Source organism: Microcaecilia unicolor, chromosome 9, assembly GCF_901765095.1.
Source record: "Microcaecilia unicolor chromosome 9, aMicUni1.1, whole genome shotgun sequence".
Classification (NCBI taxonomy): Eukaryota; Metazoa; Chordata; class Amphibia; order Gymnophiona; family Siphonopidae; genus Microcaecilia; species Microcaecilia unicolor.
Genome location: NC_044039.1, coordinates 86974474 through 87001343, shown reverse-complemented (window position 1 = coordinate 87001343; position 26870 = coordinate 86974474). Strand labels below are relative to the sequence as shown.

General features: G+C 49.2%; 1 protein-coding gene across 4 annotated transcripts in view; it reads left to right on the top strand.

The window, feature by feature from the left end:
* Positions 1-26870, top strand: part of STK38L (serine/threonine kinase 38 like) — a 228088-nt gene that overhangs the window by 160727 nt on the left and 40491 nt on the right. For all 4 annotated transcript variants that reach the window (XM_030214536.1, XM_030214537.1, XM_030214538.1 and 1 more), the window contains exon 10: positions 5891-6008. In XM_030214536.1, coding sequence (XP_030070396.1) covers positions 5891-6008 — 118 coding nt within the window. The remainder of the gene's footprint in view (positions 1-5890; positions 6009-26870) is intronic.

Sequence of the window (26870 nt, the reverse complement as noted above, 5' to 3'; positions counted from 1 at the left end):
CTCGGGCTCTTCGTCGACAACAGCACCGGGGGCATCGAGTGCATCGACGTCGACAGCTTCAAGACCTTCGACCTCGGCATCGACTGCATCGAGGCATCGACCCTCTGCATCGTCGGTACCGAGACATCGAAAGGCTGCGTCGGCGTCGGTGGTACCGGGACCTCCACTAGTGCTGATGTCGTCGGACGGTGGTGCTTCGACTAGAGTGCAGGTGAGGGCTTCTTCGGCCTCGGCCCTGAGGAAGCGACGGCTGGATTCTGCATCCTCCTCGTCGGTACCGGGAAGTTCCGGTGACATGCTTCGTTTGAAAAAATCAAAGAAGCATCGACACCGGTCACCTACCCGCATCGGTACCGAGAGCTCTGGGTCGCCGAGGGAGTCGGCACCCAGTAGGCATCGGCACCGGGAGGACCGCTCACCCTCTGTTCAGGAGGTGTCGATGCGCTCCACCTTGGACAGCCCGGAACAGCCTCCACGCCCGGAACAGACTCTGACTTCGACGTCTGCATCGGCTTCCATGTCTTTCTCCACAGCCGCTCTGCACGAGAGTCTCCGGGCCGTTCTCCCAGAGATCCTGGGAGAGCTGTTGCGCCCTTCCCCTCCTCTACCGGGGGTGCTTGCGCCACCGGTACCGTCGAGTGAAGCGCCGGCTGGCCCTTTGCCCGGGGTGAGGTCTCCGACATCGGTGCCGCTTGCGGTACCGACTGCGGTCGCCTCCCAGGAAGGCTCCCCGACGACGTCGGCGGAGGGAGCTTCACCGGTGCGGGCGAGGGAGTCTACCTCTCGACGCTCCCACCGTGGCCGTGTTTCCACGGAGTCGAGCCGGGCACGGCTTCAGACACAGGTTCATGATACCGATGGTGAGGCCTTGTGGGAGGAGGAGGAGGACATCAGATATTTCTCTGATGAGGAGTCTGATGGCCTTCCTTCTGATCCCACTCCCTCCCGTGAAAGGCAGCTTTCTCCCAAAAATCTGTCTTTTGCGGCCTTTGTCCGGGAGGTGTCGGCCATCCCCTTCCCGGTGGTTGTGGAGGATGAGCCCAGGGCTGAAATGTTTGAGCTCCTGGACTATCCTTCTCCACCTAAGGAAGCGTCCACAGTACCCATGCATCATGTCCTAAAAAAGACATTGCTGGCGAACTGGACCAAGCCTCTAAGTAATCCCCACATTCCCAAGAAGATCGAGTCCCAGTACCGGATCCATGGGGACCCAGAGCTGATACGCACTCAGTTGCCTCACGACTCTGGTGTGGTGGATCTGGCCCTAAAGAAGGCTAAGAGTTCTAGGGAGCATGCTTCGGCGCCCCCGGGCAAGGACTCTAGAACCTTAGACTCCTTTGGGAGGAAGGCCTACCATTCTTCTATGCTCGTGGCCAAAATCCAGTCTTACCAGCTCTACACGAGCATACGTATGCGGAACAATGTGCGGCAGTTGGCGGGCTTGGTGGACAAGCTTTCTCCTGAGCAAGCCAAGCCATTTCAGGAGGTGGTCAGGCAGCTGAAGGCGTGCAGAAAATTCCTGGCCAGAGGGGTATACGATACCTTTGATGTTGCGTCCAGGGCCGCTGCTCAAGGTGTGGTGATGCGCAGACTCTCATGGCTGCGTGCCTCCGACCTGGAGAATAGGATCCAGCAGCGGATTGCGGACTCCCCTTGCCGAGCGGACAATATTTTTGGAGAGAAAGTCAAACAGGTGGTAGAGCAGCTCCACCAGCAGGATACCGCTTTCGACAAGTTCTCCCGCCAGCAGCCTTCAGCATCTACCTCCTCAGGTAGACGTTTTTATGGGGGAAGGAAGACTGTTCCCTACTCTTCTGGTAAGCGTAGGTACAATCCTCCTTCTCGACAGCCTGCGGCCCAGGCTAAGCCCCAGCGCGCGCTCGCTCTCGTCAGCAGCATGCACCTCAGCAAGGCCCCTCGGCTCCCCAGCAAAAGCAGGGGGCGAGCTTTTGACTGGCTCCAGCAGAGCATAGCCGACATCAACGTGTCAGTGCCGGGCGATCTGCCGGTCGGGGGGAGGTTGAAAGTTTTTCACCAAAGGTGGCCTCTTATAACCTCCGACCGTTGGGTTCTTCAAATAGTCCGGCAAGGATACACCCTCAATTTGGCCTCCAAACCTCCAAATTGCCCACCGGGAGCTCAATCTTACAGCTTCCAGCACAAGCAGGTACTTGCAGAGGAACTCTCCGCCCTTCTCAGCGCCAATGCGGTCGAGCCCGTGCCATCCGGGCAAGAAGGGCTGGGATTCTATTCCAGGTACTTCCTTGTGGATGCGTCCCATCCTAGACCTAAGGGCCCTGAACAAATAGCTGGTCAAGCAAAAGTTCAGGATGCTTTCCCTGGGCACCCTTCTCCCCATGATTCAGGAAAACGATTGGCTATGCTCTCTGGACTTGAAGGACACCTACACGCACATCCCGATACTGCCAGCTCACAGACAGTATCTGCGATTTCAGCTGGGCACACGTCACTTCCAGTACTGTGTGCTACCCTTTGGGCTCGCCTCTGCGCCCAGAGTGTTCACGAAGTGCTTGGCTGTAGTAGCAGCGACGCTTCGCAGGCTGGGAGTACACGTGTTCCCCTATCTCGACGATTGGCTGGTGAAGAACACATCCGAGGCAGGAGCTCTACAGTCCATGCAGATGACTATTCGCCTCCTGGAGCTACTGGGGTTTGTGATAAATTATCCAAAATCCCATCTTCTCCCAGTACAGAGACTTGAATTCATAGGAGCTCTGCTGGATTCTCGGACGGCTCGTGCCTACCTCCCAGAGACGAGGGTCAACAACTTGTTGTCCCTCGTATCTCGGGTGCGAGCGTCCCAGCAGATCACAGCTTGGCAGATGTTGAGATTGCTTGGCCACATGGCCTCCACAGTTCATGTGACTCCCATGGCCCGCCTTCACATGCGATCTGCTCAATGGACCCTAGCTTCCCAGTGGTTTCAAGCTGCTGGGGATCTAGAAGACGTGATCCACCTGTCCACGAGTTTTCTCAAATCCCTATATTGGTGGACGATTTGGTCCAATTTGACTCTGGGACGTCCCTTCCAAATTCCTCAGCCACAAAAAGTGCTGACTTACGGATGCGTCTCTCCTGGGGTGGGGAGCTCATGTCGATGGGCTTCACACCCAGGGAAGCTGGTCTCTCCAGGAACGCGATCTACAGATCAGTCTCCTGGAGTTACGAGCGGTCTGGAACGCTCTGAAGGCTTTCAAAGATCGGCTGTCCCAACAAATTATTCAAATTCAGACAGACAACCAGGTTGCCACATATTACATAAACAAGCAGGGGGGCACCGGATCTCGCCCCCTGTGTCAGGAAGCCGTCAGCATGTGGCTGTGGGCTTGCCGGTACGGCATGTTGCTCCAAGCCACATACCTGGCAGGCGTAAACAACAGTCTGGCCGACAGGTTGAGCAGAATCATGCAACCTCACGAGTGGTCGCTCAATTCCAGAGTAGTGCGGCAGATCTTCCAGGTGTGGGGCACCCCCTTGGTGGATCTCTTTGCATCTCAGGCCAACCACAAGGTCCCTCAATTCTGTTCCAGACTTCAGGCCCACGGCAAGCTGGCATCGGATGCCTTCCTCCTGGACTGGGGGGAAGGTCTACTGTATGCTTATCCTCCCATACCTCTGGTGGAGAAGACTTTGTTGAAACTCAAGCAAGACTGCGGCACCATGATTCTGATTGCTCCGTTTTGGCCGCGTCAGATCTGGTTCCCTCTTCTTCTGGAGTTGTCCTCCAAAGAACCGTGGAGATTGGAGTGTTTTCCGACCCTCATCACACAGGACGAAGGGGCGCTTCTGCATCCCAACCTCCAGTCTCTGGCTCTCACGGCCTGGATGTTGAGAGCGTAGACTTTGCCTCTTTGGGTCTGTCAGAGGGTGTCTCCCGTATCTTGCTTGCTTCCAGGAAAGATTCCACTAAGAGGAGTTACTTCTTTCTATGGAGGAGGTTTGCCGTCTGGTGTGACAGCAAGGCCCTAGATCCTCGCTCTTGTCCTACACAGACCCTGTTTGAATACCTTCTGCACTTGTCTACTACTACTACTTAGCATTTCTATAGCGCTGCCAGGGTTACGCAGCGCTGTACAAGTTTAAACACGGGGAGGGACAGTCCCTGCTCAAGATCTCAAGACCAACTCTGTAAGGGTTCACCTTAGCGCAATCAGTGCATACCATTACCGTGTGGAAGGTAAGCCGATCTCAGGACAGCCTTTAGTTGTTCGCTTCATGAGAGGTTTGCTTTTGTCAAAGCCCCCCGTCAAACCTCCTACAGTGTCATGGGATCTCAATGTCGTTCTCACCCAGCTGATGAAACCTCCTTTTGAGCCACTGAACTCCTGCCATCTGAAGTACTTGACCTGGAAGGTCATTTTCTTGGTGGCAGTTACTTCAGCTCGTAGAGTCAGTGAGCTTCAGGCCCTGGTAGCCCAGGCCCCTTACACCAGATTTCATCATAATAGAGTAGTCCTCCGCACTCACCCTATGTTCTTGCCAAAGGTAGTGTCGGAGTTCCATCTGAACCAGTCAATTGTCTTGCCAACATTCTTTCCCCATCCGCATTCCTGCCCTGCTGAACGTCAGCTGCACACATTGGACTGCAAAACAGCATTGGCCTTCTATCTGGAGCAGACGCAGCCCAACAGACAGTCCGCCCAATTGTTTGTTTCTTTTGATCCCAACAGGAGGGGAGTGGCTGTGGGGAAATGCACCGTTTCCAATTGGCTAGCAGATTGCATTTCCTTCACTTACGCCCAGGCTGGGCTGGCTCTTGAGGGTCATGTCACGGCTCATAATGTTAGAGCCATGGCAGCGTCTGTGGCCCACTTGAAGTCAGCCACTATTGAAGAGATTTGCAAGGCTGCGACGTGGTCATCTGTCCACACATTCACATCTCATTACTGCCTGCAGCAGGATACCCGACGGGACAGTCGGTTCGGGCAGTCAGTGCTTCAGAATCTGTTCGGGGTTTAGAATCCAACTCCACCCCCCTAGGCCCATGTTTATTCTGTTCCAGGCTACACTCTCAGTTAGTTGGATAAGTTGTTAGGTCAATCTCAGTTATGTCCTCGCCGTTGCGAGGCCCAATTGACCATGTTTGTTGTTTTGAGTGAGCCCGAGGGCTAGGGATATTCCATCAGTGAGAACAAGCAGCCTGCTTGTCCTCGGAGAATGCGAATGCTACATACCTGTAGAAGGTATTCTCCGAGGACAGCAGGCTGATTGTTCTCACATACCCGCCTGCCTCCCCTTTGGAGTTGTGTCTTCCCTTGTCTTTGTCTTGCTATATACGGGACTGACGAACACGAGCTGGTTCGGGCGGGAAGACGGTCGCGCATGCGCGGTGCGCGAGGGCTAGCAAAGGCCTTTGCTAGTGAAGATTCCGATTGGAGGGGCTGCCGTGGACGTCACCCATCAGTGAGAACAATCAGCCTGCTGTCCTCAGAGAATACGTTCTACAGGTATGTAGCATTCGCTTTCTCTTTCTCCATCTGTTGGTCGATGGACACAATATCTTTCAGTTCTGGAATAGTCTGAAGGACTAAAGGAAAGTAAATGATCAGATAAGTCCTGAGCTGACGACAGAGCAGAAGCTAGTAATGGACCATCTGTGCTGACCGCCTTCTTATCTTGAACATCTTTTTTTTTTTTCTTTGCTGAATATTTTTGGCTTCTCTTAAAAGAAGGAAAACCACTAAACTGTCATATTTTCCCTTTTAACAATAGATATGTGCACAAAAACAATATTAGGATACTGTTTGCCAGACCTTTGGGTGATTTCTTTGTTTTTTCTCTTAGATCAGTACTCTGAGCATACACAATCTTGTTTTATACAACATGTCTCAGACAGCACTTCAATGCTCTTTTGAAATATTTCTTTCAGGCATATTCCACTGTGGGAACTCCCGATTATATTGCTCCTGAGGTATTCATGCAGACTGGTTACAACAAATTGTGTGACTGGTGGTCTTTGGGCGTGATCATGTATGAAATGCTCATAGGTATGAAACCCCTTTTTCTTTGTACAAGAAACAGTGATGTAAGCTTGCTTGTTAGCACATGAATTGCAGACAGTTTTTTCATCCTCTTTGCTTGTAAGCCAGTTGTTTTTTTTTTAATGTTTCAACGTTTTTATTGATGATAAATCAAAATGGGGGTTCCAAGAATCCCTTGTAACAAGAACATAACATAGCACAATTCAACCCTGTCACGCAAATGCAACAAATATACCTTATCAACATTTTAACATTTCCCTACCCGTCCATTCCCACCACCCACCCTTCAACCCTTTAAACATCAAAGTGGAGCGTAACATGTTACTGCACTTTCAATCTCTTCGGACTGTCCATACGGTCCCATGGTCTAAGAACAAAGGATATAAGCCGTGCCACTGCCTCTGTCTTGCAACTGCAGGAGATCCTTCAGCTACATACATCTAAGATCGAGAAGGAGGCTTTGTTTCTTATAACCTCCCGCTCTCCAGCTGAGCCATGCTTGTGGATCCACAATGTTCAAGATGATGCCCCAAAGGGCAAACAACATATTCACTATGACCATACAACCAAATGAACCCCGAATAAGGCCCCCACTATACCCCTACCCTCAAAAACACCCCCCCTTCTAACTACATCCCGCCCCAGGCCCCTCTCCCAGTTTTTTTTTTTTTAAAGATAGAAACTCTTTCAGTGGTTCTGTGCTGTGTGGATTCTTTGCTACATATTTTGCAGGTGCAGAATGTGCTGCATAAAGAACACATGGGGATTTCAAAATGAAATATCCATACTGTGATACTAACTCTTCCCCACTTAGAGTAGAGGGGGAAAATATACACAGTTTTTTGTTTTTTACCTCTCAGGTAAAAATACATTTCTCTTAAGACTAGCAGGACAGCCTGGTGCAGAGACACTCCCAAGTTTTCTTGAAGCCTTTGGAAATGTCTACAGTCACCTGCCATCTCCACACAGGACCAGGTAGTCTTTTTCCACAGCAGAGATGATGGTTTTGCCTGTTCTCCCCTCAGCTCATATCTTATATTTACAGCTCAGCTGCTCACCTTAATTTTCTCCCTTAATTTCCCCTTTCCTCCTAGTTTTCTTAGGATTCATGGCACATTTCTTCCACACACCCCCCCCCCCCCAATGGCTCACCAGGCCCTCTTGGTCTTTGAGCATCTCACCTGGGTCTCCTTTTTCATAACTCAGTTGTTTGATTTCACTCGGCAATTTTCCCCGGCATGTTCCAGAAAACTTCAGTGATTTAAAAAAAAAAAAAAAATCTCCCAGTGTGGCAAGACCGTTTTCAGCAGAAACTCATAATTGGTGCTTGGCATGCCTGGAGCCCGACAATAATCCTTCTTGCACTCTGTTTTCCCAAATGTCAAGTAGAAATATCATGAGCAGGAGCGCAAAAAATATTTTTGGCACAGAAAAATCTGGTTCATTGACTTCAAAATCGAAGAAGTTTGTCCCAATAGCTCCTGGAGCTGTATCACATGCAGGGGATGAATCTGCATCAAGGAAATCTCCATCTGCCTCAACATTAAGTGTCAGTAGTGGCTGTTGGATCAAGCATCCTCGGATCCTGTCCTGAGGACACACAAGGATTTAAGAGATGAAGTAGGCAGTCCTGGATTTTTACAACCCTGTCCTGGTACATTAATGGGACTCAAAGTGATGATTTCAGTTGGTATCACAATACAAATAGAATACCGACTTGGTGTCTAGGTTGAAAAACAGGACTGGCCAAACAGTCTCCCTCCTGGAGCTGGGTAACTTTGCAGCATAGACGTACTTTTGGTATGAAGTGTATTTTCTGCAATCAGGCATAAATATCTTGAGCATTCTTAATTTAATTGGCTGAACATCCACAGACTCCTGATATAGACGGAAAGGCTGAAACACGGCAACGTGTTGAACCTTAGTAGTGCATTGGCTACAATAAACTCCTTTCATTGGACTCAAGTTTCTCTGTTTTCTTGACTGTTGGAAGAGCCATCGTACACACTACTCTCCTGGTTTTCCCTGTGACTTTTCGTAGTGGTGGTTTGGTTCTTCCACCTTTGTTTGGTTTTCCTACAAAGTTTAGGTTAGAATTGAAATTTGATGTATGGATTATTATACTTTTTTAGGGTGAGATCAAAAGGTCAGACAATTGCCAGTTGGAAATATAAACTGTACACTTCAATCACCGCAAAAAACATCTACAAATAGAGACATGATTATTGCAAAAAGTCTACAAATAGAGAATTGCTTCCATCTTATAAAAAATGTCGATGAAAAAAGGGAGAATAAGGGTGTAAAAACCATATATAGGTGGATATAAGACTGACACAAAAGTGGATCAAATTGTGACCAACCCAATTAGAAAAGTACCTAGACAACCAAGGTGGAAAAGAAAAAAAAAAAAAAAAGATTATTACTTTTAAAGGATTGGTATGTGTGTGCTTTGGGAAATGTGCACCTTTTTTTGTATTTAGGAGAGTACAGGAGAAAATGTATTTCTTTTCCTTTTACCAGTATTTTCATTTCTTATAGAGTCTGGTTTTCTTGGGGGTTTCCATTTCAGTTTTTGTCTGCATGTTTTTTGTGGTCCCCTGTTTCATGTTAGTTGAGGGTCTATCTGTGTTCTGCATGTTTAAGCTGAAGGATTCTGCTAGCATGTTAAGTCTGTAGGAATGTATAACAGTCCCGTTCCCGTTTCTCAGTAGCAGGTGTACTGGTTCTCTAGGGCCCAGTCTAATAGTTATAACACTGTCTTTTCATTGGTGGGTCAGGTGGGTAAGTTGTTTCCTCTATAGTCTTTGAGTGACTTTTTTTTTTTTTTTTTTGCAGGGTTTTCTGTTATTTTGCAAAATGTCTAACCTGTTTAAAAGCAGGCTCTGAGACAAAGGCTGCCATCAGCCAAGAAAAAAATGTTCAGGACTAGTGGTTTTGCCATCCTTTAGAGTCACCATACAAACAAAACCTTATCTGTGTTAAACAAAGTGTCTGGTTGTGGAAGGAGCGTGTGCTGTTTATAAATATATAATCACAATTTGAATATTTTTTTGTACGTTGAGTTCTAAGGGATAACTCTATTACTGGGAAATATGAAGTTTTTAATATAGAACTGGACCTTCGGGGTTATGTAGAAATTCTGTCCAGTCCTGTAGAGAATCCAGTCGACTCCCATACAGAAGAATTTGTTGAATAACGCTATCAATTATAATGCTAATTTAAAAGTCGGAGGGGGGCGAGGGGTATGATGTGCAGAAATGTCACTGCGACTTGCCTTCTCCCATACCTATCTTGCCCACCTGGTGCCACCCCAAATATTGGTCTGGAGATGTCACTGCGCATTGCTAGGATGGAAAAGATTTTCTAGCAGTCGCTTAGTTTCCTCAGCTCTACTATTTATTTATTTATTTATTTATTTTGAGTACAAAGCTCTCATGATACTTTTAAGTTTTCCCCCTCTGTCTTATATTCTTTGTAATTTTTGTTTTAATTTCACTTTTCTCATCATGCTATTGAAGTCAAGTTTCAGCCCTGTCAGTGTCTGAAAAATCCAGAGCTTCAACACCACAATCAGGCTGAATACAAGCATTGTTCTCACATTTCCACAAGCCTGAATCTTCACAATCACCTTTGCAGCCACTTTGATGCTGAAAAGAGACCAAATACAGAAAGAGGAGAAGAGAGCTGACACTGCTCAGAGAACAGCTGACTCTGCATGTTTGAGTAGAGATTCTTCTCTCTACCTGCCAGTGCAGCAATTTGTTTAGTTTATTTGCAAAGATACTAAGCTAGCAAAAGGCTCCTCAAATGTTTCTTGGTCCAAAATGCAGCTGCCTTCAGAGCACTCATGAGGAATGAAGGGAAAGACTATCATAAAGTGCCATGGGGCATCAAAATCATTCTTAAATGATGATTTTCAGGTTTCTAGACTCTTGTGAGTTCAAGTACCTGACCTCAACAGTCACAATTTCTTGGCAGTCAATTCACCCCAGAGTTACTGAGCTCCAAGTCTTAGTTACTTATTTACCTTGTGCAGATTTACTTGATGATAAACAGTTTGGGTTCTGGTCAAAGTATAACACTGAAACACTTTTGATTTCAGTTTTGGATACAATTAAACTTGGTTTTGATAATGGTTCACAATGCTTTGTGGCTACTCTTGATATATCTCTGTGGCTTTTGATACTGTTGATCATAGAATTTTGATCAAGAGACTTTGAGGACTTTGAAATATCAGATAATGTTTCTTGGTTGAGATCCTTTTTAGATAAATGCCCTTGTCAAATAAGAACTCTGTCAAATGCCTCCTGTTGGATTTCATTTGAATCAGGTGTTCCACAAGAATCAGCCCTTTCAGCATTTCTTTTCACTTAACCTTCCATTTCTAAAAATCACAAGGAACTGCAGTGGGAACAAAAATAAATAAATAACACACCTTAAAATGCATGATTAATCACGATTACAAATTTTAATTGACATGGAGCCTTAATTTAATAAAACGTAATGATAAGGTAAGAAATACAAAGTACAAATTGACATATTACAAATTAAAAAATTTAAAACAGCGTGCAGGATAGCTGTAAACAGCCTTATAGGTTTCACAGCCTACTTCAGAAATGCAAGCCTAGTTTCATTAATAAGCATGTCATCATCACTTGTAAGAGCCAGTTTACATAGTCATTCAGCCACTTTTGAGGCAAAAAAACTTTGCCCTATTTTTTGATAAAAGGAAACATTTGTTCTTTTAGGTCTGTTAAACAATAAATCTTCCTGCACCATATCCCATGCATCTTCAGAGAAAGCTGTTTAATCCAAAGAATGAATGTAATGTAAGAGACGCAGGTAATTATACAAATCCTTCACAGAGAATATTCTTGTCTGAGATCTGTAAAGGACTTACAAGCACCAACATCAGTGATAACATCTGCCAATCTCCGCACTTCATAAGCTGTCCGTTTACAAAACTGATGTTTACTCAAGGTGGGATCAAAGGCTGAATTGCCAACTATGGGCAGTAAGGGCATAATATGACAACCTTCATAGCCTTAAAAAAACCAGATCCCGCCTGAGCGTAAGAAAAACAAATATTTCAGCAAACCATAAGGCATTAATGCCATTGGAGCATGTAAGGCAAAGGTCAAATTCATAGGAGCCACCACCTGATGCTCAAGGGAAAAAGGAGTATATAACACTGTTCCCTTCACCCAATCAGCTAGGTGACGCATTATGCAAGCTATATTAAAATGCCTTAAGTCAAGTAAGGCTAGGCTTCCCCCCGCCCCCAAACAACAATGCCAACTGAAAAAGCGAAGCCCTTGGGCATCTACCTGGCCAAAGAAACCAATGTAACAAATGATCATGCTTCCCCATATCTTTAACATTAAAGTAAAGAGGGAACGTTTGTAATAGATATAACCAGCAGGGAAACACAACCATTTTGTACAAAGCAATCTGACCTCTGAACGAAAGAGAACGAGAAGTCCACAATTCCAGTAGGTCACTCATTTTAGAAAGCAAATGTTTTAATATTAAAGGACTGTAGCTTTTAACGTCCTTAAGTAAATACCCAAACCTTACCCATTGTAGGGGGAACTGCCCTACCATTTCTGACTTAAGTTTCATACCAGACACCATACCATATTGTTATACCACATGTAAAATATGAGAGAGAGATTCACATGGTTGGGATATAATCAACAAGTTATCAGCAAATGTCATCAGTTTAGTATGAGTTATACCTATTTGTATCATAATTGAGTCATGGTGCTAATTTTCAAAGCACTTAGACTTGCAAAGTTCCTTAGGTTACTATAGAACTTTGTAAGTCTAAGTGCTTTGAAAATACACCTCTGTCACAATGACCACAAGAGAGACTTCTAGTAATTCAGTAGTTATGTTGCATAACTACAAGAGAGGTTCCACATAAAGTAAATATAAGAGAGGCAATGGACAGCCCTGTCTAGTACAATGCTGTAAGAAAAAATAATCAGAAATAGCTCCATTTACCATGATGGAAGTCATGGAGGAAGTATATAATACACGTAATATGTCCAAAAAAGGACCAGCCCCAAACACTTAGATTCCAAAAGAATAAACAGAAATGTCGAATTTGTTCAATCAAGTGCTTTCTCAGCATCAAGACTAATCGATAAAGATGGAATCTTACAATTATCAGTATAATGTAAAGCTGTAACAAGTTGAAGAACATTCCATGCAGATTGCCTACCCTGGACAAAACCAACTTGATCTGAATGGATTGCATCAGATAATATTACTGCCAAACTGTTTGCAAGAATTTTTGCTGGAAGTTTTATTTAAGAAGTATTAAGGCTATTGGATGATATGATTGAACCAGGGTGGAATCACGGCCAGGTTTAGGAATTACAGTATTGATCGCTCAATTAGAATGTACTCCTCTCATCTGCAGTTCAAGTAATTGGCTCTAAACTGTGGAATTCTCTGCCCTCAGAACTATGTAAAATTTTAATCACTTAGGCCATTTAGAAAACGTCTTAAGACACATTTTTTTCAGAAGACATTCTCTTGATTTTCTTCCTGATTTTTTTTTTGTTTTTTATTTTTAATATGCTTTAGTCAAAGTTGCAAAGAAAATACAGTTGAACTGTAGCATCAAGTCATGCATTAATGTAAAGGTGCATCAACAACTGGTACAATAGCGAAGTAGAAATTGCCATAAACTCCCCCCCCCCCCCCCCCCCCCACTTGCTCTATTAAGGTGGACCTTGAAAATTCAAACAATATCATTTTCCCTCAGAGTACCTCTCCACTGCTGGTACGGCTTCCATACTGCATAAGTGTCCCATCCGATCATGCTTCAATGCGGTTATCTTAGCCATTAAATATAAATAGTCTAGTTTTTGCAGCACTTGCTCCTGATTAGGGGGCTCCAGCTTTCGCCAGGCAGCCGCCACACAAAGACGAACTGCTGACACCACCAGCATCAGCAGTTGTCCGTTAGTGTCTCCCCAATGAGTTTGGATAGTCATTAAGCAGAAAGTTCAGAATGCTCGGCGAGCAATAAAGTCCTGTCATCTCTTGAAACATTTTTGCAATCATCATTCAGTAGGACTGGATTTTGGGACAGAGCCACCAAATGTGTTCGAAGGAGCCTTGACCAGAGCACCTTCTCCAACAGTCTTTTTTTCCCCCATGCCAAACATCTTATATAACCTGGCTGGGGTATAGTACCATTGGAATAACATTTTATATCCATGTTCAATATAATTAGATTACAACAGAAAAAGTGGGAGGGTGACCAAGGTTCTCCAAGGACAAGCAGGCTGCTTGTTCTCACGACTGGGTTGATGTCCACGGCAGCCCCCACCAACCGGAACAAAAACTTTACGGGCGGTCCCGCATGTAGGGCACGGCCACCTCGCATGCGTGGCCGTCTTCCCGCCCGTGCGTGACCGTTCCCGCTCAGTTTTTTTTAATTCCGCGCTGGAGAGAGATGTGTTATCATCTCTCTCTCTGTCAGCCCCGGAAACGAGTTTTTTTTTTTCTCTTTTCGTGCGCGTTCGCGCCTCTTCTCTTTCTTTCTTCTGTTAAAAAAAAAAAAAAGAAGCGTGTCCCCTCGTCGTCTTTAGCCACGGGGCGCCTCGTTGCGGCCTTGTGGCCGCGCGGTCGTTTCTTTTTTCGGGTGTGCTTTTCACCGCCACCATTGACGACTTTGACTTCGCTGACGTGATTTTTCCGTCGATGTCCTCGAAGGTCCCGAGCGAATTCAAGAAGTGTGGTCGGTGCGGCCGGCAGATCTCGCAAACCGATACCTACGCTTGGTGCCTCCAGTGCCTTGGGCCGGAGCATAATACCAAGACGTGCACCTTGTGTCTCGGCTTGCGGAAGCGGGCACAGGTGGCAAGGCAAGTTCTTCGGGACCGTCTTTTTGGAACTTGCGCCGGCCCGTCGACGGCTGGATCTTCGGTACCAGTACCGATGTCGACGAAATGTGCACCGACGATGGCACCGACCCCAGGAGTACAGGTACTGTTGGCCCGCCGGTCCACCGGCGACGGCAAGCGGCCCCGGCCACTCCCTCTACCCAGGGCCATCGGGACCGAACCCTGTCAGACCCGATCCCTCTAGGCCGTGGGGGGTTCTACCTCCTCTTCATCTCTGCCGCCTAGCGCCGATGACGGGCACCAAAAGAAGACTATAAAGCACCGTCATCGGTCGCCCACGGCGCACGGGACTACCAGCTCCGGCGCCTCCAGAGATGATTCGACGCCGAGGAAGCGGCAGTGCTGAGAGGAGCGTTCCCCCTCGGTTGAAGAGGTGTCGCTGCGTCAGTCCATGGGTACTTCGGTACCGTCTCCTGGACCCGAGCAGCTTCCGGCACCGACACCCACACCGGCCCCCCTGCCTTTCCTGACAGTGGGCCTTGACGTGTGCCTCCGAGCCATCCTTCCAGGGATTCTGGAAGGGCTGATGCGCCAGGCTTTGCCGGCACCCCCCGGCGCCGTTGATGGAGGCGCCGGCGTGCTGTAGTCCGATGCTGAGGCCACCGACGCCACTTGCGGCACCAGTGTCGACCGCCACGCAGGTGGAATCCCCGTCGATAGAGGGAGCTTCATCCCCGCCGGCACGGGAGTCCACCGCTCGACGCCATCATCGAGGACATGGTTCCTCGCAGTCGAGACGGGCCCGGTTCAGGTCTGAGCTGCAAGAGCTCATGTCCGACACCGAGGGGGAGGAGGAGGACCCCAGATTTCTCCTCAGAGGAGTCTGAGGGCCTTCCCTCCGACCCCACTCCTTCACCGGAGAGGAAGCTCTCGCCCGCTGAGAGCCTCTCCTTTGCCTCCTTCGTCAGGGATATGTCTATTTGCATTCCCTTCCCCGTGGTCTCTGTGGATGAGCCGAGGGCTGAGATGCTCAAGGTCTTCGACTATCCATCACCACCTAGAGAGTCTTCCACGGTGCCATTGCACAATGTCCTCAAAGAGACACTGCTTCGGAACTGGCTGAAGCCCTTATCTAACCCCACCATCCCCAAGAAAGCAGAGTCCCAATACAGGATCCACTCTGACCCAGAGTTGATGCGGCCCCAATTGCCTCATGACTCGGCGGTCGTGGACTCTGCTCTCAAGAGGGCACGGAGTTCGAGGGATACCGCCTCGGCGCCCCCGGGGCGGGAGTCTCGCACTCTGGACTCGTTTGGGAGGAAGGCCTACCAATCTTCCATGCTCGTCACCCGCATCCAGTCATACCAGCTCTACACGAGCATTCACATGCGGAACAATGTGAAGCAACTGGCGGACCTGGTCGACAAGCTCCCTCCGGAGCAGTCCAGGCCTTTTCAGGAGGTGGTCAGGCAGCTGAAGGCGTGCAGAAAGTTCCCGTCCAGGAGTATCTATGACACCTGTGATGTGGCATCTCGAGCTGCGGCCCAAGGTATAGTGATGCACAGACTCTCCTGGCTGCGTGCCTCTGACCTGGACAACCACACCCAGCAACAACTGGCGGTTGTCCCTTGCCGGGGGGATAACATCTTTGGCGAGAAGGTCGAGCAGTTGGTGGACCGACTACACCAGCGGAAACTGCTCTCGACAAGCTCTCCCACCGGGCGCCTTCAGCATCCACCTCTGCAGGTGGACGTTTTTCCCGGGCCAGGCAGGCTGCGCCCTACGCCTACAACAAGCGTACGTACACCCAGCCGGCCTGAAGGCCTCCTCAGGCACAGGGACAGTCCCAGCGTGCTCGTTCCCGTCAACAGCATGCGCCTAAGCAGCCCCCTGCGCCTCCACAGCAAAAGCCGGGGACGGGCTTTTGACTGGATCCATGGGAACAGAGCCGCCATCAAAGTGTCCGTACCGGACGACCTGCCGGTCGGGGGGAGGTTGAAAGTTTTTCACCAAAGGTGGCCTCTGATAACCTCCGACCAGTGGGTTCTCCAAATAGTGCGGTGCAGATATACCCTGAATTTGGCCTCCACTCCACCAAATTGCCCACTGGGATCCCAATCCTTCAGCTCCCATCACAGGCAGGTACTTGCAGAGGAACTCTCCGCCCTTCTCAGCGCCAATGCGGTCGAGCCCGTGCCACCCGGGCAGGAGGGGCAGGGATTCTATTCCAGGTACTTCCTTGTGGAAAAGAAGACAGGGGGGATGCGACCCATCCTAGACCTGAGAGGCCTGAACAAATACCTGATCAAAGAGAAGTTCAGGATGCTTTCATTAGGTACCCTTCTACCAATGATTCAGAAAGACGATTGGCTATGTTCCCTGGATTTAAAGGACGCTTACACTCACATCCCGATACTGCCAGCTCACAGACAGTATCTCCGATTCCGTCTGGGGACACGGCACTTTCAGTATTGTGTGCTGCCCTTTGGGCTCGCCTCTGCACCACGGGTGTTCACAAAGTGTCTCGTGGTGGTTGCGGCGTATCTACACAAGCTGGGAGTGCATGTGTTCCCATATCTCGACGATTGGCTGGTCAAGAGCACCTCAGAGGCAGGAGCTCTTCGGTCCTTGCAGTGTACTATCCACCTTCTGGGGCTGCTGGGGTTTGTGATAAATTACCCGAAGTCCCATCTCCAGCCAGTCCAATCTCTGGAATTCATAGGAGCGCTGCTGAATTCTCAGACGGCTCAGGCCTTCCTTCCCGTAGCAAGGGTGCAGAACCTTCTATCCCTTGCCTCTCAGACCAGAGCGTCTCAGCAGGTCACAGCTCAGCAGATGTTGAGACTCCTGGGTCATATGGCCTGCACGGTTCATGTGACTCCCATGGCTCGCCTTCACATGAGACCTGCTCAATGGACCCTAGCTTCCCAGTGGTGTCAAGCTAAAGGGAATCTAGAGGATGTCATCCGTCTGTCCATCAGTTGCCGCAATTCGCTGCACTGGTGGACCATTCGGACCAATTTGACCCTGGGACGTCCATTCCAAATTCCGCAGCCCACGAAAGTGCTGACGACGGATGCATCTCGCCTGGGGTGGGGAGCTCATGCCGATGGACTCCACACCCAGGGTCTGTGGTCCCTCCAGGAACAAGATCTTCAGATCAACCTCCTGGAGCTCCGAGCGGTTTGGAACGCGCTGAAGGCCTTCAGAGATAGGCTGTCCTACCAAATCATCCAAATTCGGACAGACAATCAGGTTGCAATGTATTACATCAACAAGCAGGGGGGCACCGGATCTCGCCCCCGTGTCAGGAAGCCGTCGGGATGTGGCGTTTGGCTTGCCAGTTCGGCATGCTTATCCAAGCCACATACCTGGCAGGCGTAAACAACAGTCTGGCCGACAGACTGAGCAGAGTCATGCAACCGCACGAGTGGTCGCTCCATTCCAGAGTGGTACGCAAGATCTTCCGAGAGTGGGGCACTCCCTCTGTGGACCTTTTCGCCTCTCAGACCAACCACAAGCTGCCTCTGTTCTGTTCCAAGCCGCCGAAGCGATCCCAATAGGCGCGTCAGAGAAGGAATTACGACAGCAAAAGACCCAGAGGTTGGCACTGAGTTCGCCGATCCGTAAGCTCACCCTCGGCCGTCGCGCCCCCCCGGCAGGAACTGCCCGGGACCGTGTCGGCTGGAGTCGGAGTGAGTTCGTCTGCCTGCACCACGAGTCTTCCTAACTAGGCTGTTGGGGTGGCGCGAGGCTGTCTTCCACAAGCGCCCTGATGGCTCTGCTGCTTGAGGGCAGCCCAGATCGGTTGCTCTGAGAGCAGCCCGTATCCTGGGATGGTCCCGAATCACTTGAGCCAAAGGTTCCATAGCCAACGTAAATATTAGTGGGGACAGTGGGAAGTCTTGTCTCGTACCTCGAGAGATTTGGAAGAATGGTGTGTAAGCACCATTTATGCACGAGCAAGCTACCGGGAAGTCACTCGGGCCTCAGAGTCGGGGTATTCAGCCGCTGAGGGGCTGAGGCAGCAGCTTTACCCCTTCTCTTAGGCATTGTTTCAAATAAAGGTAAATTTCACAGGAGCTCGCAGCTCACGTCCGCTTTACTCGGCGGCCATTTTGAACTCTTCCAAATGCTCCATTTTGAACTTTGAATACCCCGACTCTGAGGCCCGAGTGACTTCCCGGTAGCTTGCTCGTGCATAAATGGTGCTTACACACCATTCTTCCAAATCTCTCGAGGTACGAGACAAGACTTCCCACTGTCCCCACTAATATTTACGTTGGCTATGGAACCTTTGGCTCAAGTGATTCGGGACCATCCCAGGATACGGGGAATTCAGGTAGGAGAGCATGATCATAGGATATTGTTGTACACTGATGATATTCTTTTTACACTATCGGATCCCCGTACATCTCTGTCTATAGTTATGGATTTACTAGGTAGCTCTGGTTGGGGGTCAGGATTTGCTGTCAATTCAACCAAGTCTGAGATTCTGAACCTTACAATGTCTGGAGACTCTTTTCAGGCCTTGAAGTCCCAATTTTCATTTAGATTGGCACACCACAGTATTAAATACTTAAAAAGTATTAATACTGGCTGATTTGGACTGTATTTTTTCATTGAACTATCTGCCATTATTAAATAAGGTGATGGAAGATTTAGATCGCTGGGAAGGGTGGGCAGGATTAGTGCAGTGAAGATGAATGTACTCCCTCGTTTCTTATTTTATTTTTCCAGTCTCCCTTTGCCTATCCCTAAGGGCTATTTGATTAAATTGCAAAGGAAAGTGTTCCAATATATTTGGCAACGGAGACCACCTCGAGTATGTAAGCAACATATGTACATGCCAAGAGAGGAGGGAGGGATGGGGGTTCCCGACTTTTTGGCCTATTATAGAGCATCCCAACTTGTCGCTCTCTTTGAGTGGCATGCCTTTCCGGACAAATGCTGGGTATAATTAGAGCAAGAACTGCTCCAGGAAACGCTACTGCAATATGTACCGTGGCTCTTATTGCAAGATTTGCGAACCAGAATGGCACATGTACCATTTGGGATCTCACACACTTTAGCTATTTGGTATTCTATTAGAATGGCGCTTTTCCGCCAACAACATTTTTTAGCAACGCCAATAATATATGCCTCTGGATTTGATGCACCAGCCTATACTAGAGTTATTCACAGATGCGCGAGACAGGGTTGTAAGACTTTAGGTCATTTAGTGGTTAAAGGTACAATGATCCCCTTTCCAGTACTTCAAAAAAGATACGGACTAAAGTTGGGTGATTGTTTTTTTTCTATGGGCAATTAAATGACTTTATGAGAAGGGTTCTGCCTGATTGGGATCGGGGAGATCATGGCTTGTAAAGATTTTTCATATGGGAGTGGGAACAGGGTTAATCTCTTAAGCTTTATCAGGCATTGTTATTTAATCAGCCTATATCCCAACAATACGAGAAGAGGTGGGAAAAATGCTTAATGCCCTCTTATCAACTACAAGTGGCACAGAATTTATAAGTGGCTCAGGAGAGTCACTATCTAATTATATTGTAAGAAGAAATCCGTCCAAAGACGGAGAACTCAGAACGCCCCAAGGAAAATAACACTACAACAGAAAGTGGGAGGGTGACCAAGGATACTAAAGACTGAAAGATGTATGTTGGTGAAAGGAGTTTATTGAAGTACGAAGACTTGACACAACATTGTGTTTCGGCCATTAGGCCTGTATCAGGAGTCTATAAAATGTGTATTTACAATAAAAGTTAAAAACAAATCAAATACAAAACAATATACATGTAGAATATACATAAATATATAAATATATGCAAAACTAAATTCAAAAATACTGTATTTTCTCGTTATGAATGCAACGTTGTGTCGAGTCTTCGTACTTCAATAAACTCCTTTCACCAACATACACCTTCCAGTCTTTGGTATAGCGAATGATACATACCTGTAGCAGGTATTCTCCGAGGACAGCAGGCTGATTGTTCTCACGACTGGGTTGACGTCCACGGCAGCCCCCACCAACCGGAACAAAAACTTTGCGGGCGGTCCCGCACGCAGGGCACACCCACCGCGCATGCGCGGCTCTCTTCCCGCCCGTGCGCGACCGTTCCCCGCTCAGTTGAATGACAAGCACAGGAATGAGTAAAAACGCAACTCCAAAGGGGAGGAGGGAGGGAAGGTGAGAACAATCAGCCTGCTGTCCTCGGAGAACACCTGCTACAGGTATGTATCATTCGCTTTCTCCGAGGACAAGCAGGCTGCTTGTTCTCACGACTGGGGTATCCCTAGCTCTCAGGCTCACTCAAAACAAGAACCCAGGTCAACTGAACCTCGCAACAGCGAGGGCATTACAGAAATTGACCTACGAAGAACAACTAACTGAGAGTGCAGCCTGAACAGAACAAAATCGGGTCCTGGAGGGTGGAGTTGGATTCAAACCCTAAACAGATTCTGCAGCACCGACTGCCCGAACCGACTGTCGCGTCGGGTATCCTGCTGGAGGCAGTAATGAGATGTGAATGTGTGGACAGATGACCACGTCGCAGCCTTGCAAAGCTCTTCAATAGTGGCTGACTTCAAGTGGGCCACTGACGCTGCCATGGCTCTAACACTATGAGCCGTGACATGACCCTCAAGAGCCAGTCCAGCCTGGGCGTAAGTGAAGGAAATGCAATCTGCTAGCCAATTGGAGATGGTGCGTTTCCCGACAGCGACCCCCTTCCTATTGGGGTCGAAAGAAATAAACAATTGGGCGGACTGTCTGTGGGGCTGTGTCCGCTCCAGATAGAAGGCCAACGCTCGCTTGCAGTCCAATGTGTGCAACTGACGTTCAGCAGGGCGGATATGTGGTCTGGGAAAGAATGTTGGCAAGACAATTGACTGGTTAAGATGGAACTCCGACACCACCTTTGGCAGAAACTTAGGGTGAGTGCGGAGTACTACTCTGTTGTGATGAAATTTGGTATAAGGAGCATGAGCTACCAGGGCCTGCAGCTCACTGACTCTACGAGCTGAAGTAACTGCCACCAAGAAAATGACCTTCCAGGTCAAGTACTTCAGATGGCATGAATTCAGTGGCTCAAAAGGAGGTTTCATCAGCTGGGTGAGGATAACGTTGAGATCCCATGACACTGCAGGAGGCTTGACAGGGGGCCTTGACAAAAGCAGGCCTCTCATGAATCGAACGACTAAAGGCTCTCCAGAGATGGCTTTACCCTCTACACGATAATGGTAAGCACTAATCGCACTAAGATGATTCCTTACTGAGTTGGTCTTGAGGCCAGACTCTGATAAGTGCAGAAGGTATTCAAGCAGGTTCTGTGCAGGACAAGAGCGAGGTTCTAGGGCCTTGCTCTCACACCAAACAACAAACCTCCTCCACTTAAAAAAGTAACTCTTTTTAGTGGAATCCTTTCTAGAGGCAAGCAAGACGCGGGAGACACCCTCAGACAGACCCAACGAAGCAAAGTCTACGCCCTCAACATCCAGGCCGTGAGAGCAGAGACTGAAGGTTGGGGTGCAGAAGCGCTCTGTCGTTCTGCGAAATGAGAGTCGGAAAACACTCCAATCTCCACGGTTCTTCGGAGGACAACTCCAGAAGTAGAGGGAACCAGATCTGACGCTATCAGAATCATGGTGCCGTGGTCTTGCTTGAGCTTCAGTAAAGTCTTCCCCACCAAAGGTATGGGAGGATAAGCATACAGGAGGCCGGTCCCCCAATGGAGGAGAAAGGCATCCGACGCTAGTCTGCCGTGTGCCTGTAGTCTGGAACTACTACTACTACTACTACTAAGCATTTCTATAGCGCTGCCAGGGTTACGCAGTGCTGTACAAGTTTAAACATGGGGAAGGACGGTCCCTGCTCAAGAGAGCTTACAATCTAAAGGTAACAAGCTATGTAGTCAGTGTAGAGTGGCTAGGCGCCAAAAGCAAGGGAGAAGAGATGGGCTTTGAGTAAGGACTTGAAAATGGGCAGGGAGGGTGCATGGCGTATGGGCTCGGGAAGTCTGTTCCAGGCATAAGGTGAAGCGAGGCAGAAGGGGCGGAGTCTGGAGTTAGCGGTGGTGGAGAAGGGTACAGATAGGAGTGATTTGTCCTGAGAGCGGAGGTAACGGGTGGGAACATTCGGGGAGAGGAGGGTAGAGAGGTAATGGGGGGCTGTAGATTGAGTGCACTGGAAGGTCAGTAGGAGAAGCTTGAACTGTATACGGTAGCGGATCGGGAGCCAGTGAAGCGACTTAAGGAGAGGGGTGATATGAGAGTATCGGTTCACACGGTAGATATGACGTGCGGTGGAATTTTGGACAGATTGGAGGGGGGATAGGTGGCTAAGCGGGAGACCAGCAAGGAGGTTGCAATAGTCGAGACGAGAGGTAACGAGTGAGTGGACGAGGGTTCGGGTGGTCTGTTCAGAGAGGAATGGGCGAATTTTGCTAATATTATAGAGGAAGAAGCGACAGGTCTTAGCTGTCTGCTGGACATGGGCAGAGAAGGAGAGGGAGGAGTAAAAAATGACTCCGAGATTGCGGGCTGAAGAGACGGGGAGGATGAGGGCGTTGTCAACGGAGACGGAAAGTGGGGGAAGAGGAGAGGAGGGTTTGGGTGGAAAGACAAGGAGCTCAGTCTTTGACATGTTCAGTTTCAGATGCCAGTTGGACATCCAGGCAGCGATGTCTGAAAGGCAGGCCGAGACTTTGGCCTGGGGTTCGACTGTGAAGTCGGGAGTGGAGAGGTAAAGCTGGGTATCATCGGCATAGAGATGGTACTGGAAACCATGTGATGAGATCAGCGAGCCCAGGGAAGAGGTGTATATCGAGAAAAGAAGCGATCCAAGGACAGATCCTTGAGGAACCCCAACAGAGAGCGGGATGGGGTGGAAGAAGAGCCATTAGAAAATACTCTGAAGGTGCATTGGGAAAGATACGAGGAGAACCAGGAGAGGACGGAGCCCTGGAACCCGAATGCGGACAGTGTGTCAAGAAGTAAATTATGATTGACGGTGTCAAAGGCGGCAGATAGGTCAAGGAGGATGAGGATGGAATAGTGACCTTTGGATTTGGCGAGGAACAGGTCATTGCAGACTTTAGAGAGTGCTGTTTCTGTCGAGTGTAGTGGGCGAAAGCCGGATTGAAGCGGATCGAGGACGGCCTGAGGAGAGGAAATCAAGGCAGCGGCTGTGGACAGCGCATTCAAGTAATTTGGAGAGGAAGAGTAGAAGGGAGATGGGGCGGTAATTGGAGGGACAGGTGGGGGTCAAGTGATGGTTTTTTTTAGAAGTGGTGTGACTACAGCGTGCTTGAAGGTGTCAGGGACAGTAGCAGTGGAGAGAGAGAGGTTGAGGATGTGACAGATTGAGGGGTTAACCGTAGGAGAGATGTTGGTAAGCAGATTGGTGGGAATGGGATCAGAGGAACAGGTGGTGCACTTAAAGGAAGAAAGAAGGCGAGCAGTTTCCTCTTCGGTGATCTCGGGGAAGGAGGAGAAGGAGGCCGGGTTAGGTTGGTTGAGGGAGTGGGTTAAGAAGTCACAGGGAGGAGAAGGCTTGGAAGTGAATTCGAGGTTTATCTTCTGCACTTTATCGCGGAAGTAGTCAGCAAGTGTTTGAGGGGAGAGTGAGGGTGGGGTGGGGGCGGAGGGCACCTTAAGTAGGGAGTTGAGGGTGGCGAAGAGGCGACGAGGGTTGGAGCTAAGAGAATTGGTTAATTGAGAATAATATGCCTGTTTGGCAAGGAATAGGGAGGACTGGAAGGAGGATAGCATGAATTTGTAATGAGTGAATTCTGACAGGGTGCGAGATTTCCTCCAGAGTCGTTCAGCAGATCGGGTGCAGGAGCAAAGGTAACGGATGCAAGGGGTTAACCAGGGCTGGGGATTAATGTGCTTAGTGGGGCGAGAGACAGATGGTGCTAGGGTATCCAGAGCAGTGGAAAGAATTTCATTGTACGTAGAGACAGCCGTGTCGACAGATTCAGAAGATGAGATGGAAGGGAAGAGATTGGAGATGTGAGAGGATAGGGTAGGGGGGGTCAACAGCTTGGAGATTCCTGAAGGCAGTGGTTATAGTTGGGCGAGGTTGAGGGGGAGGATGATGAAGTGTGAGGGTGATTAGGTGATGATCTGAGATAGGAAGGACTGAGGTGCAAAAATTGGAAGGTGAGCAGGAAGAGAAGAGAACGAGGTCGAGACAATGGCCATCACGGTGAGTAGGGGTGGTAGAGCATAGTCGGAGGTTAAAGGAGGATATCAGAGTGAGGAATTTAGAAGCGTAGGAGTTGGATGGGTTATCAACGTGAATGTTAAAATCACCAAGAATGAGGGATGGAGATGCGGGGTCAAGAAAGACGGTGAGCCAAGCGTCGAAGTCAGTAAGGAATGAAGAGAGGGGCTTATCAGGGGGCGGTAGATGACTGCAACTCTGAGTGGTAATGGGTAGAATAGCCGGATGGAGTGTGCTTCAAAGGACGAGAAGCAGTGAGACTGCGGTGGGAGGAGGGGTTAGAAACTACAGGAGGGCGAGAGAAGTAGCCCGACGCCTCCACCGCGGCCATCTGGGCGGGGAGTGTGGGAGAAGAGATAACCTCCATGACAGGGGGCCGCAACTGAGGCAGAGTCGTCAGGGGAGAGCCAGGTTTCAGTTAGGGCGAGCAGATGAAGGGAACGAGAGATGAAGAGATCATGGGTGAAGGGCAGTTTGTTGCAGACCGAGTGGGCATTCCACAGGGCACATGAGAAGGGGAGGGAAGAGGGGGGAGGAGGGGAATAGAAACGAGGTTGGAGACATCACGGAAACATTTGCATGGATAGGAGGACAGGTGAGGGGGGCCTGGATTAGGATTAATGTCTCCCGCGGATAGCAGGAGAAGGAGCAGGAGAGTGCGGAGGAAGGTGGGGGAGGTCGGGCGACGAAGACGGGGTGCACTCAGGAGGAACGGTGAAGGGTTAATGGCAGGAAGGAGGTGTTGAAGATTAACGGCTAGGAAGGAGGAGGGGGACAAGAGAGATGGTGAGGTGGTGAGGGATGGGGGTGAGTAGGGTATAGCCGAGGCGGGCAGGACGGGAGGGCACACAGGTGGGCAATGAGTTCCAGCGGTAGACAGCGGTAGGGGGAGGGAAAAAAGATTAGGAAGGGACAGGGCAAGGAAGAGGATGTGGACAGGGGCCATAAGAAGTGATTGTAACAGGTGTAAGTGTAGTGACTGGGGTGAGAAGCAGATGGATGGAGCGGAGAGCCGGAGGCTTGGAATTGGAGGGATATATGGACTGGAGAGCAGGTAAGTCAATAGCTGACAAGTTAGCAGGCAGGCAAGTGAGGCAGTGGCTGCCAAGCTTGCAGGCGGGCTGGAGCAAGCTGGTGCGGATGGATAGGGACGAGCCGGAAGAGGCTGGGGGGCAGGTAAGTCAATGGCTGACAAGTTAGCAGGTAGGCGAGTAAATCAATGGGTGACAAGCTAGCAGGCGGGTTGAGGCATGCTGGAGCCGATGGACAGTAACGAGCAGGGAGATGCTGGAGAGCAGGTAAGACAAGGGCAGACAAGTTAGAGGCAGGCAGGTAAGTCAATGGCTGACAAGCTAGTAGGCGGGCTGGAGCATACTGATGCAGAAGGACAGGAACGAGCAGGGAGAAACTGGAGAGCAGGTAAGTCAATGGCTAACGAGTTGGCAAGCTAGCAGGCAGGCAAGTAAGTCAATGGCTGACAAGCTAGCAGATGGGCTGGAACAAGCTCGTGCAGGTGAATAGGAACGAGCAGGGCGAAGCTGGAGCAAGCAGGCTGGAGCAGATGGACTGAAACAAACAGGGAGAAGCAGGTTCAGGTGGATTGGAACACGCTGGAGCAGATGTACTGGAGCAGGCCGGCTGGAGCAGGTGTACTGGAGTAGCCAGGCTGGAGCAGGTGTACTGGAACAAGCAGGGAGAAGCAGGTTCAGGTGGATTGGAACACGCTGGAGCAGATGTACTGGAGCAGCCTGGCTGGAGCAGATGTACTGGAGTAGGCAGGCTGGAGCAGGTGTACTGGAGCAAGTAGGCTGGAGCAGATGGGCTGGAACAAGCAGGGAGAATCTGGAGCAGGCGGACTGGAACACTGTAGCAGGCAGGGGAAGCTGGATCGGCGGACCGGAACAAGCTGGGATCAGGCGGACTGGAACACGCTAGGGCAGCTGGACTGGAACACGCTAGGGCAGCTGGATTGGAGCAAGCAGGCCGGAGATGACCGGATCAAGCAGGGAGGAAGCCGGATCAGCGGACTGGAACAAGCTGGAACCGTCAGACTGGATCAAGCAGGCAGAGAGAAGCTGGCTCAGATGGACTTTTGTTTACGTTTATTAACTTTTTAAATGGACTAACACAGTCACCACATTTCATCCTAAATTAAAAGTAAAATTTTTTTTTTACCTTTGTTGTCTGGTCACTTAATTTTTTTTTTAATATGCTGGCCCCAGTCTCTGGTTCCTGCTTTCTTGTCTTCTTTTAACTCTTTCCAAGGGTCTCCTTTTTTTCTCTTCTGTCTTCTTCACTTCCTCCACTACATCCAACTCCAGCACTGATCTGTTCTTTCAGCTTTCTTCCATTTTTTTCTGTCTGTCCATTCTGATTTCATTCATGTTATCCAGACTTTAATCTCCCCTTTTCTTTTTTTACTGCATCTGCATACTGCTTTCCATTTCTTTCCCCTACTCTGGCCCTCCCATTCTTCTTCCCCTTACTCCCCAGTCTTTCACTAACTTTCCTCTCTCCCCTTCCATCCAGTATCTTCTCTCTCTACTCCTGCAATCCAGCATCTTCTCTCTCTCCCTTCCCCTACAACCATCCAGCCTCTCCTCTTTTGTCTCTCCCCCCTGCCAACCAGCAATTCTTCTCCTGTCTTTCTCTCTCTCCCCCGCCCGCTAGCCAGCATCCTCTTTTAATTTGTCTCTCTCTTCTCTCTCCTCCCTCCCCCCCCCCCCCCGCTAGCTAGCATTTCCTCTCTTGTACCCATCTCCCCCATCCAGTATCTCCATT